This window comes from Budorcas taxicolor, chromosome 2, assembly GCF_023091745.1.
Source record: "Budorcas taxicolor isolate Tak-1 chromosome 2, Takin1.1, whole genome shotgun sequence".
Classification (NCBI taxonomy): domain Eukaryota; kingdom Metazoa; phylum Chordata; class Mammalia; order Artiodactyla; family Bovidae; genus Budorcas; species Budorcas taxicolor.
Genome location: NC_068911.1, coordinates 120,884,829 through 120,898,196, shown reverse-complemented (window position 1 = coordinate 120,898,196; position 13,368 = coordinate 120,884,829). Strand labels below are relative to the sequence as shown.

At 38.1% G+C, this 13,368-nt stretch overlaps 1 protein-coding gene across 1 annotated transcript in view; it reads right to left on the bottom strand.

Annotated features, from left to right (window-relative positions):
* The window catches only part of CNTNAP5 (contactin associated protein family member 5), a 1,081,620-nt gene that overhangs the window by 522,876 nt on the left and 545,376 nt on the right, over positions 1–13,368 (bottom strand). Inside the window, exon 7 of the mRNA XM_052655589.1 lies at positions 11,501–11,644. Within this exon, the coding sequence (XP_052511549.1) occupies positions 11,501–11,644 (144 nt within the window). The remainder of the gene's footprint in view (positions 1–11,500; positions 11,645–13,368) is intronic.

Sequence of the window (13,368 nt, the reverse complement as noted above, 5' to 3'; positions counted from 1 at the left end):
CCCCATGAATCGCAGCACGCCAGGCTTCCCTGTCCATCACCAACTCCCGGAGTTCACTCAGACTCACGTCCATCGAGTCAGTGATGCCGTCCAGCCATCTCATCCTCTGTCATCCCCTTCTTCTCCTGCCTCCAATCCCTCCCAGAATCAGAGTCTTTTCCAATGAGTCAACTCTTCGCATGAGGTGGCCAAACTGCTAGCTCCATCATTTTTTCTCCTGAACTCTTATAAACTAGGTTTGAGTCTGGCCAACGTGCAGTGACTGACAGAAGGCAGTCAGAAGCCCTGTGAGCCTTGCAGCCTGGAAGGCAGAGGCTCCCGTCACAGTCAGAAAGCAGAAGAGTGTATGGGAAGGAATGGCATGGGACTTTGGGATTAGCAGATGCAACCTATTGTATAGAAATGGATAAACAACAAGGTCCTACTGTATAGCACAGGGAGCTTTTTTCCATATCCTGTGCTAAACCATCATAGAAAATAATATGAAAAATAATATATATATACACTTTCTAATATATGTATACATATATACATTCTTTCAGAATGTGTAACTGAATCCCTTTGCTGTGTAATAGTAATTAACACATTAAAATCAATAAAATTTGTTTTTAGCTTTTAAAATAAAGCAGAAGACTGTAAGAGCAAATGGAAAAGCAGATTCACTGAGAGATCTCAAGGTAGTAAAACAAACAAAAAGTGTCAGACCAAGAAAGCAGTGAGCAGAGGAGGGGTGACAAGCACAGTGGCAGCCAGGAGAGCAGAGAGCAGGCATAAGGAATCCACCCTGATCAGAGGATCGGTTTTGGATTCTGAGTTCTGATGGTGACCTTGTTCCCAAGGTGTGCATGTTTGGGGCTGAGAGGTTTCCCATCCACTGAAAGCAGGAATTTGTTTTTGTTTTTGTTTTTGTTTTTGGTTTTTGGCATACAGCAGATGCTCAACAACTATATCTTGACGACGGTAATGAATCAAGTTCTAAGTTGTGCCATATTAGGTAAGTGTGAGTTTACAGCATGGAGAGCATAGGGACCTTAGAGTTTGAAAGATGTTCAGAGGAGAGTGTGGGCTCTGGAACACGCCCGGACAGGGCCAGCACAAATAGCACACTGAATGCTACTCCTTTCCCAATCTTCATTCTGCTTAGGGATCACAGCACTTTCTTCTACCCAGTCTGGGCCTTACCCCATGCTTCTTCTTAGCCCTGCACTCCAAGGAGCCACAGACATTTGGAAGGCAGGAACATAACAGCTTCAGAAGTTAACATATGGATGGCAGGAGCATAACAGCTTCTCAGTAACCCTATTACTGGTTCCATTTTTATAACTTTGAAATGTGTCCTAATTTTTGGTTATTTAGCCCCAAAGCCCCTAAGTCACTCTCTGAAATGTAGGATTGTCTGCTTGGTTTCCAGTTCCCTTGGGTCTCCCTACAGGGCAGGGAGTCTTGGTCTATACAGCCTAAGGCTCCAGGATCCTGCTCCACTTCTGAGAGTCAGTGGCACATGCTGGTTTAAGATGCTAGCCCTACTTGTGAATTGGGAAGAGGAAGGCAATCGTGTGGCTGAACCAACAGCGTGTAAAGGAGAAAAGTAGTTTAGTGAGTATGGGAGACACTAAATGAAAGAATGAAAGGCATGGAGGAAGAGACACTTACAGTGAATTCCGGAAACAGTCACTATTCTGGGACTGGCTATAAAAGAAGCCCTGGTGAGAAAGTGGGAAATCAACCTAAGGAAGAGAGGGGATGATTATAGAAGATTCAAAACCCAAGCAGGGAAGTTGTTATCTGTTTTGTAGGAATATGAGAGCCACTCGTTGTAGGGTTTCTGGGCAGGTGTTGAATCCCTACACAGAACTCTCAGCCATCTCCTTACTCCTGGGAGGAAGAGCCTGACAGCCAGATACCAGAGGATGGGCATTGTGAGAGCCATGGGGCTGGGAGGAGGGCCTGCCAGGAGCACAACCATCTGAGGATAAGGAGGGAGGCTCTTCCCAGACACTCTCACCTCTGATGCCACCTTTCTTCCTCTTGTCAAAGACAAGGATTTTGCCCAGAGTTTCTACATTGCAAGAAATACCCATGAGAAATGTATTTGGCAATTAGGAAATCACACAAGGGTCATTTCTGAAGGATTTCATAGTCCTCAATTCCCAGGTAAGCGGTGCTATTCACAGATCTGTTCAAACTTTCTTTTTTTTTTTTTTTTCAGTTTGACATGAAAGTCATTCAGGACTCTAGAAAAAAATAGCTGTATAATAAAAATGAATAAAAGCTGATGGTGTAGTGGTTTCCAGCAGAGAGGAAAGAAGGCTGTGAATGACACAGCCACTGACTATATATCACTGACTTTTCCCAGTCCTAAGCATAAAATATCTTTTAGTAGAAATTGTGGATAATAACAGTCTGCTCCTGCCTGCCTCTCACAGATGTTTTGGGACAGAGGAACTAATACAACCGGGGTCTATCTCTCATCCCTCCATTCTGGCATTAGCATGGTGATTTGTGCCATTGTCTCTAAGAAAGTGCTCAAAAGAAGATGTCTTCACATGAAGGGATTGTCATGGCTGTTATTATCTGGGAAAAAGAGTGTAAAAGGAACACACTCCAGCTCATTAGTTGCAAAGCTTTGCAAAGAGCCATGGGGCCAGGAGGAGGGCCTGCCAGGAGCACAACCATCTGAGGACAAGGAGGGAGGCTCTTCCCAGACACTCTGACCTCTGATGTGGTCAGAGGTTTTGCAAAGAAGGAGCATACCTAAGTCAATTTTCACTTTAATTTAGCCCCAAGCCCCATTTTTAAAATGTACTTGTGTGTTCTAATGACACTGAAGCAGGGGTTGAAACCGGCAGGATGAGTGGTTCCCTCCTACACTGTGGGAGGGAAGGATGGAAATTGGTACAGACTTTTCATAAACTAATGTTCATTTCTGTTGATCCATTCTAAGTTTCAGGAAATTATTTCAGTTTATATTTGTAATCTCAGTATTATTTTTGGCAATAAAAATTCAAACAACCCAAATTTTAACACCATAGATTCTTGAATGAACTATGGTGAATGGACTTACTGTAGAAATTATTGTTGTAAAGTGACTGGAAGTGTTTAATGAAAGTTTTAAAGACACAGAAAATAATAGTTTTTAAACCATGAAAAGCAAGATATAAAATTGTCAATAAAAACGGTTTATGTTATATCAAATATACATTTAAAATCTGAAAATGAAATACATATAGATGAGAACAGTGTTTTCCTCTCTGGCTGGTTAGGTTTTCTATTCTGTATATTCCAAAGGGCATCAGTAATACATGGAGATGCATATTTTTAACATTCTAAAGATGTTTTGTCTAGTAATGTCAAATAATGATTTCATCAGATGAGTTAATGAAACCAGTCACCTAAGGAAAAAAAATCATAACACCAATTTAAGGCAGGACCATTTTCAGAGAAGATAACCATTTAATTGTTAGTTTGTTTTTCAACTTTGTTACATTACTCTTCACATGATTGAAACTATTTAATTTCACTTTGCCCAAAGACAGAAAGGAAGCCACTTCTCTAAAACCTAATAATTTGAGAATATTTTTTTTCCAAGGTACGAGGAGCATACAAACTAGAAGCAGGTAATATGAATGTCAGACTGGTCAAATGACAGTGGAAACAGTAGAAATGTGGAGAGAGAAGATTTGGTAGGTTAGTTGCTTTTCCAAATGAGTCCTTCCATCAGTGGAAAGTATCATTTACCACAGAGCAAACTACAGGGATGAAATGTGATCCCAGGAATAAGCTAGAGATTAGGCTTCACTAGACACCAGGGATTTTTTTTCTCTGAGCAATTTTCAGGAGGTTCTCAGCCACAGGAAGGTAAGACAAACACTATAAGTCTGTGTGTGTGTGTGTGTGCGGGCATATGGGTGCCCACACATATGGAAATGTGAATGTGTATGTTACCTCATGTATACACGTATCCTTATCTCTTGGCTTCAGAGCTTTAAGAAATAAACAACACACTCCAACAACTTTCATGGCAGTGACATGCAAACAGAAGATAAATTTTACAAAGCCTACTTAGTATCCTGTTACACCCAAGTCCACTGGGCAACATCTCTTTTAAATATCTTATTTTAAAGAAGTCCATCATTTCATCAAATCTGGACTAGAGTGAGTTATTAAATTCCTCAAACAAAAGAGATCTATAATACATTTACCCAAAATGTACTTCATGATTTATATGGTTTGGGAATAAACTATAACCACAGATACAGGAGCAGAACATGACCAAACCAATCTACTTTTAGTATTTCTTGGGATCATAAAATGCATGAATACTATGTGAGTCATTAATTATATACACAAAACAACAAATAAATATTGGCTTACATGCCAACTTAAGTTGAACTTATTGGTAAGAATCCCTTAGAAGAAATGGAGTAACCATCATAGTCAACAAAAGAGTCCAAAATGCTGTACTTGGATTCAATCTCAAAAACTACAGAATGATCTCTGTTCATTTCCAAGCAAACCATTCAATATCACAATAATCCAAGTCTATGCCCCAACCAGTAATGCTGAAGAAGTTGCAACTGAACAGTTCTATAAAGACCTATAAAACCTTCTAGAACTAACACCTCAAAAAGATGTCCTTTTCATTATAAGGTACTGGAATGCAGGAAGTCAAGAAATACCTGGAGTAACAGGCAAATTTGGCCTTGGAGTACAGAATGAAGCAGGGCAAAGGTTAACAGAATTTTGCCAAGAGAACACACTGGTCATAGCAAACACCCTCTTCCAACAACACAAGAGAAGTCTCTACACATGGACATCACCAGATGGTCAATACCGAAATCAAACTGATTATATTCTTTGCACACAAAGAAGGAGAAGCTCTATACAGTCAGCAAAAAAAAAAAAAAAAAAAAAAAAGACTGGTAGCTGACTGTGGCTCAGATCATGAATGCCTTACTGACAAATTCAGACTTAAATTGAAGAAAGTTGGGAAAACCACTAGACCATTCAGGTATGACCTAAATCAAATCCCTTACAATTATGCACTGAAAGTGACAAATAGATTGAAGGGATTAGATCTGATAAAGTACCTGAAGAACTATGAACAGAGGTTTGTGACATTGTGCAGGAGGCAGTGATCAAGACCATCACCAAGAAAAAGAAATTCAAAAAGGCAAAATGGTTATCTGAGAAGGCCTTACAAATAGCTGTGAAAAGAAAATAAGTGAAAGGCAAAGAAGCAAAGGAAAGATATACCCATTTGAATGCAGAGCTCCAAAGAATACCAAGAAGAGATAAGAAAGCCTTCCTCAGTGATCAGTGCAAAAAGATAGAGGAAAACAATAGAATGGGAAAGACTAGAGATCTCTTCAAGAAAATTAGAGATATCAAGGGAACATTTCATGCAAAAGTGGGCTCAATAAAGGACAGAAATGGTATGGACCTAACAGAAGCAGAAGATATTAAGAAGAGGTGGCAAGAATACACAGAAGAACTAGACAATAAAGATCTTAATGACCCAGATAATCACGATGGTGTGATCACTCACCTAGAGCCAGACATCCTGGAATCTGAAGTCAAGTGGGCCTTAGGAAGCATCACTATGAACAAAGCTAGTGGAGGTGATGGAATTCCAGTTGAGCTATTTCAAATCCTAAGAGATGTTGCTGTGAAAGTGCTGCACTCAATACGCCAGCAAATTTGGGAAACTCAACCGTGGCCACAGGACTGGAAAAGGTCAGTTTTCATTCCAGTCCCAAAGAAAGGGAAAGGCAAATAATTCTGAAACTACTCAAATGCTCACAATTCTCCAAGCCAGGCTTTAACAGTACATGAACCACATTGAAAATGCAAGTGAATTCCCAAAAAACATCTATTTCTGTTTCTTTGACTATGCCAAAGCCTTTGACTGTGTGGATCACAACAAACTGTGGAAAATTCTTAAAGAAATGGGAATACCAAACCACCTGATCTGCCTCCTGAGAAATCTGTATACAGGTCAAGAAGCAACAGTTAAAATTGAACATGGAACAACAGACTGGTTCCAAATTGGGAAAGGAGTCCATCAAAGCTGTATACTGTCACCCTGTTTATTTAACTTACATGCAGAGTACATCATGAGAAATGCTAGGCTGGAAGAAACACAAGCTGGAATCAAGATTGCCAGGAGAAATATCAATAACCTCAGATATGCAGATAACACCATACTTATGGCAGAACATGAAGAAGAACTTACGAGCCTCTTGATGAAAGTGCTCATCATGAAAGTGCTTGATGAGAGTGAAAAAGTTGGCTTAAAGTTTAACATTCAAAAAACTAAGATCATGGCATCTGGTCCCGTCATTTCATGGCAAATAGATGGGGAAACAATGGAACCAGTGACAGACTTTATTTTCTTGGGATCCACAATCACTGGAGATGGTGACTGTCGCCATGAAATTAAAAGACGCTTGCTCCTTGGAAGGAAAGTTATGATCAACCTAGACAGCATATTAAAAACCAGAGACATTACTTTGTCAACAAAGGTCCATCTAGTCAAAGCTTTGATTTTTCCAGTAGTCATATATGGATGTGAGAGTTGGTCTACAAAGAAAGTTGAGAGCCAAAGAATTGATGCTTTTGAACTGTGGTGTTGGAGAAGATTCTTGAGAGTCTCTTGGACTGCAAGGAGATCCAACCAATCTATCCTAAAGGAAATCAGTCCTGAATATTCATTGGAAGGACTCATACTGAAGCTGAAACTCCAATACTTTGGCCACCTGATGGGAAGAACCTACTCATTGGAAAATGACCCTGATTCTGGGAAAGATTGAAGGCGGGAGCAGAAGGGGACTACAGAGGATGAGATAGTTTGATAGTCAATGGACATGAATTTAAGTAAGCTTCAGGAGTTGGTGATGGACAGGGAAGCCTGGCATTCTGCAGTTCATCGGGTCACAAAGAGTCAGACACAACTGAGCAACTGAACTGACTGATTGGTAGAAATGTTCCTTAATAATACCTTCAAAGTACTGAGTGCTTACTGTGGACCTTGGTGGTGGTGGTGGTTTAGTCACTAAGTTTTGTCTGACTCTTGCGACTCCATTCACTATAGCCCACCAGCCTTCTCTGTCTATGGGACTTCCCAGGGAAAAATACTGGAGTGAGTTGCCGTTACTATCACAAGGGGATCTTCCTGACCCTGCGATCAAACCCGGGCCTCCTGCATTGCAGGTGATTCTTTTTTTTTTTTTTTTTTTAAATGAGCCTTACACTGTGCTAAACATATATTAATCATCACAATAACAATCTGAGGTAGGAACTATAATTGTCTCATTTTACATATGAAGATACTGAGGTTTGGTAAATTGCCCTAGGCTCCATGACTGAGTGAGCCCTTGATTAAGATTAGGCATCTGAACAGTTTATCAACAATTATATAACTATGGTGCTGCCCAGGAACACTGTATTGAGAAGACTGTCAGGCTTTCCTGTAGACTGAGGAGAAATGCATTTTGTGATTGCTTAGCCATTTCAGCCATGAAGTTCGGGGTATCATCACACGTGCTTCTTAGCCAACACCCATCCAACTATTTGGAGACAAAGATACAGAAGCCAATTGACATGGTCAAATAGCTCCAAAGCCAGTTCTATAAACATAGTCCTGCTAATGGCCATCTGCCTTTATCCCCCCTCCCACTGAAGGTTAAGTAAAGTTATATAAGCATTTCTCCTATGCTTTTCTTTTAAATGAGAAATAATCATTTTAATACCTATAATCAAGACAACTTTCAGACCACCAAGTTACTCTCATTGCCTCTGTGAAAGGGGACTCAAAACTCTTAAAGGAGAGCTCCAAGAAAGTGGCATTTGTTATGAAGTAGAAGATATGAAATTAATCATTTTCAGGAAAATTGCAAGGCAATATATTTCTTATATTATGTATATAATAATCCACATTACAGGTACTGTACACACACTTCAATGGACCATTTATTTTCTGATTGTTTGTTATATGGTACTATATTAGCATAGTGTGCAAGATTTGAGGTAGAAAAGTGAGGTGCTTTTTATGTCTACTCTAAGCTGTTAGTTTTACTGCATCTCGGGATGTGGAGGATCGTCTTGTAGTCAAATCGAGCTATAAAGACTAAATTGAATTGTCCCCATGGAACAGCTGTTAAATCTCCAAGGAGTGGGCAGGTCCCACAAGAAAGGAATGATGAATTGCAATAGGGATGCTGCAGAAATGCAGCCTGTCAGAGAGGGTTCTGTGCTGGATGTGGCTTGTGCTTCTTGAATTACCTTTTGTAACTGATGGGTATTACCTTAAATTTGTTGCCTGATTTGTTGATTCCCTGAGTCTTCTGCTCAACTCCGAACTTTCCCAAACTCAGTAACTGTGAGAGCCTGTGAACACTGGCAAAGGACAAAAACATCATCCTTCTCAAAAGCCCTTACTTGGCACATCTGTGGCTTAGTGACTTGGAACAAAGCTGATTTTGTAGTTGATACCATGTCTTTGGGGGAAACTGTAAGCCTGAGTAGGGGAATAAAACTGTTTGTATGTGTAATTAATGGTGCAAACAATTCCTCTCCATGTGGAATTCCTAAAGAAAAGAGACAAAGTGTATAAATGTGTGTGTGTGTGTGTGTGTGTGTGTGTGTGTAGTGATAGGAAATTTCACCTAAGCAAGGTGATAGAAGCAATTTGGGAGAAAAATAATATGTTTATCCCACCCTTTAAATTGAGAAGTTTAACACTAATGGTTCTTTATCTGCAAAGAACCAAAAATTATTTTTTTTGAATTTCCCCCCAAGTGCATTAATGATAAAATAGATTCTTTATGATTCATATTAATAATACTGCCAATTAAACTCTGAGAAATCAAGTATGGTAGTGAAATTTTGGTAGCTTGGTAAGTGCTATAATAGTTTAAAATCAACAAAACATTTATTAAAATTGTAGCTAATGATCCTCTCCAAAAAGGAAATGATGAAAGCTATCAATACTCATAAATTCACGGGATTTTCCCCTCCTTATCCTCCCTGACTTCCCTTTTTTTGCTCTGTATATTCAATGACTTATTATTTAATATATCTTATCATTTAATATATTTCCTAACTTAATTTATGTGTGGAGTTTTCTATGAGTGTTGCCAAAGTGTAATAGGGAAGACAAATCGGACTCCATATTGGATATGTTTCTTTAACTTTAACTTTTATATTCTGTTGCTTTTACTACAAGTTAAGAATGTTGTCCATAGCCTGAAATATACAGGAGAGCCCTTTTTCAATGCTCTGCTCATTAAAGATATAATACTTTTTCATTCATATAGGTAAAACTTGCCAAACAGAAAATAACACCTGTCTTATTGGAGGTTTGAGGAACACCATGATCTGACCTATGTGGACAGCTGCAATAACAAAGCATTTTTACACCAACAAGCGTGCAACAGGCTCACTCCCTCCTATTTTAGCATTAAAAAGTCTAAATTTTAGCTTGGAGAAGATGGTTCTTTGGGACTCCTAGGTCTGCTGGCTTTCTGAAGAAAGTCGCTATTCCTTGCCCCAAGGGCTCATCTCTCCATTTATTGGCCTATTGAGGGGCAAACAGCACAAGTTTGGACTTGATAACAATAGGAATTGGGTTTATTTCTATCTAAGGCTCAGGTTCTCACACTTCTGAAGCCAGTCTGTGAACAATGAAAGTAGCAATGTTTCATTAAGTTCTGTGTGTTTCAAATTGTGATTCCAACTCTTCCCATAATGACAGGCAGTTCTGTTCTCCTTTCAGGTGCATTGACATTCATGGTATTAGTCTAAGCTAAACTAGTTCAGTTGATAAAGAATCCGCCTGCAATGCAGAACACCCAGGTTCAATTCCTGGGTCAGGAAGATCCTCTGGAGAAGATATAGGCTACCCACTCCAGTATTCTTGGGCTTCCCTTGTGGCTCAGCTGGTAAAGAATCCGCCTGCAATGCAGGAGACCTGGGTTTGATCCCTAGATTGGGAAGATCCCCTGGAAAAGGGAAGGGCTACCCACTCCTGGAGAATTCCATGGCCTGGAGAATTCCATGGACTATACAGTCCATGGGGTCACAAAGAGTCAGACATTACTGAGTATCACTTTCAAACTCCTAGTGATGTGTGATCCCACTGTTTCTGTAGATTAAACTCAATGAAATGTGTATGTTATGAAATATTTTGCAGGAATAATATTGAGGAACAATGGGCAGGAGTATGCTTTCCTGACCTATGCCTAAACAAAATGTCATCAGCAAGTTAGTGCTTAGGTTAATTAGTTAATAAATAATGTTAGGACTTCCTAACTTGGTAGCTCAGCTGGTAAAGAATCTGCCTGCCATGCAAGAGACTGTGGTTCAACTCCTGAGTCGGGAAGATCTGCTGGAGAAGGGATAGGCTATCTACTCCAGTATTCACGAGCTCCCCTGTTGACTCAGCTGGTAAAGAATCTGCCTGCAATGTGGATTAGTTAATTAGTTAATGAATAACCTTGGCACATATAGGTAACATTGTCAAAAGCCTGGAGCCTGAGCTAGGGACAAGTGTTTTAAAATATTATAGACTTTAACCAAACTGTGATTTTCCACAAGCAAGGCTTAAAAAAAAAAAAAATGTGTTAATATGTGGAAACTCCAAACATAAAATATTTTTATACATTATACTTATCAAGGGAAAAAAAACCCAAGATCATTTAAATTCCAATTTTTCCAGGTAGTCCAGTGATCAGATTGCAAGGAGAAGCATCATCTACTAGTCAATGATAAGGGGGTCTAGTCTTGTGAAAGCTTTTACAATACTGTTAGTTTAATGGACCTCTGCTTCTAGGAGGATGGAGTAGTATGATTTTCTCTATTTCTTCCACTAGGTACAACTAAAAACTCTAACATTATATATAAATAAAACCAAGGAAACTTCTAAATGGTGGAAAGAAGAAAGCAAGCATGTATTGGGATCTTGAGACCCAAGGAGCAACATCAAAAATTTAACCTCTGTTCTTCAAAATGCCCAACTTTTTAACAACAGCAGTAAGTAGACAAATATATAATTCACCAGCAATAGAATTTAATAGAATCTGTGGTTCTTTTGCTGCATTTCTCAGGGATAATAAAGAAATTCATTCAACCCGGTATAGATTGCAAGCCCCGCCCACAGATGGCACAAACTCAAGCCAGGAACATAGAATTCAGTGAAGTGAAAGTGAAGTCGCTCAGTCGTGTCCAACTCTTTGCGACCCCGTGGACTGTAGCCCTCCAGGCTCCTCCGTCCAATTCAGTAGGTACCTCTAAAGCATTGGTTTCCCCCAGTTATGCAGTTCATACCCACTCAGTCCCTACTGTGCCTCCCTCTCTCCAATTTCACCTTGGAGTCTCTTTAGACATCCAAGAGTGTGATGTAAATGTATTATGAGGAAGTGCCAGGTGTATGATGGGGAAAGCAAGTCTTAACCACATTGAAATGTTAGAAATCATCAAGCTGGAATGGATGCTGACTTACCACAGTATAGATCTGATGCTTTCGCCTTTTAGCCAGGTCAATTATGTTTACTCCATTGTAGTAAAGGTTTTCAATACATCCATGGAAGTTTTTCTTTAAAAAGGTCCCAGGTTTGCCTGGTACTGGAATTCCTCCAAAACTAAGCTTCATGGAAGAAAAAAAAAAAAAACAACTTTTAGTTATAAGCTCTAAAAAAGAAGTAAAGGAAAAGGAAAGTAAGCAAGTGAATTTCACTAGATTCAGTTGTAGCATGAGCCAAGTGGCTCAAATAATTATAGATGCCACTTGATTACACATTTAAAAGGATACTGATTAGGCCACATAAAAATAACTGTAATTGCTTTCTTCTTAAAAGCTTATTTTACAAAACTATTTTACATTCTTTCTGAACCCTTTTAATACTAAATACAACAATAATTTACAGAAGGAAGAAAAAAGCAAAGAAAATCAACATCTTTATATTTATCTCTTATGCAAATATCTTAGAGAGTACAATCAAAGTAAAACCAAGGGACAAACAAAATATACCTCTATTCAGGCCTAGTTTATTCTGTACTGTATCAAAAACACCTTATCAACACAGCTGTTATGGAAATATTTTATGAAGATGAAAAATAGGAAACAATTCACATAACTCATGCATTTATTTAGAGGGAAAAATTGAGAAATGATATAATAGGCTCTTACTTAGTTGTCAATAATGGTGCTTAGAAAACATTTGTTGTAAAGTGGAAAATGAGTGGAATGTTGATTTAAAAATACAGGAGTTATAGTTGGGAGTAAGGTATGATGTCAATAATAAAAAATGGGCTTACAATTTAGATCTGAGGAAATACCACTGAGCTATTAATGGTAGTTGTCTCTGGGAAAGCGATGGAATAGTATTTATGTTTACCACTTCCCTTTCCAGTAAAAATTACTACAAATTACTTTTGGAAAGAAAATATTCTTTTTAAAACAAACCTGAACTGTTATGAATATTCTTCCTATTTTAAAACAGAAGCAGAGTAGTTTCTATCATCAGGTTTATCCCAATCCATTTAGTGAGTAACCCAGTTTTTCTTCCCTGCTTTGAAATGTTACCTTCGGCATATAATACTTAAATCGTATGAATGCTTGAGTATATTTCAGAAGGATTTGTTCTCCCAGTGGAAATGTCTTCTTATATGAATAGCTACAGATTAAGCAAGGGCTCTTTACAGATGTCTACTTTTTCCCGCATAAATTCCACACTATTTTTAAAAATTATTTCTTTATACATTTATGATAAGAATGATTAACCCTGCTGCTCATGTCTGTTTTCTATTATTTTACTCTAATATAATTATTTTATATTTTGCCTTTTTAATTTTAAAATTTAATTTCAGAATAATTTTATTTAAAGTAGTCTATTGGAAGTTTGAGAATTAATATGGAATTTGTTATTTCCATGAACACATTTACTTAATGAAGAATGTTGTTTTTTAAATATTTCATCTTCTTTTATAATAATTCAGGGTCTGTTTCTATTTTCAAAATATTTTTGGTAAGGCCTCTCACCTAAGGTTATTAGTTTACTTTTCTCATTCACATATTCATCATCAACTTAATTCCACTGAATTTCAAGCTTTTAACAATTTCCACTGTATGAAATCTAAAAAACATGTTGTGCAAATATCAGATCATTATGCTATACAAAACCAGCATAACATTATATGTCATTTATATCTCAATAAATTCCAGTGTAAATTCCTTGTTTTTTATTAATTAAAAATTGCATTAAGAAAATTATATGCCTCTCCTATTGTTTTCTCAATCCAGACACCTGCACATTAAATAATATATTTTTTAGCTAATTTCATTGAACTTTTGAAGGTACTAATCATATG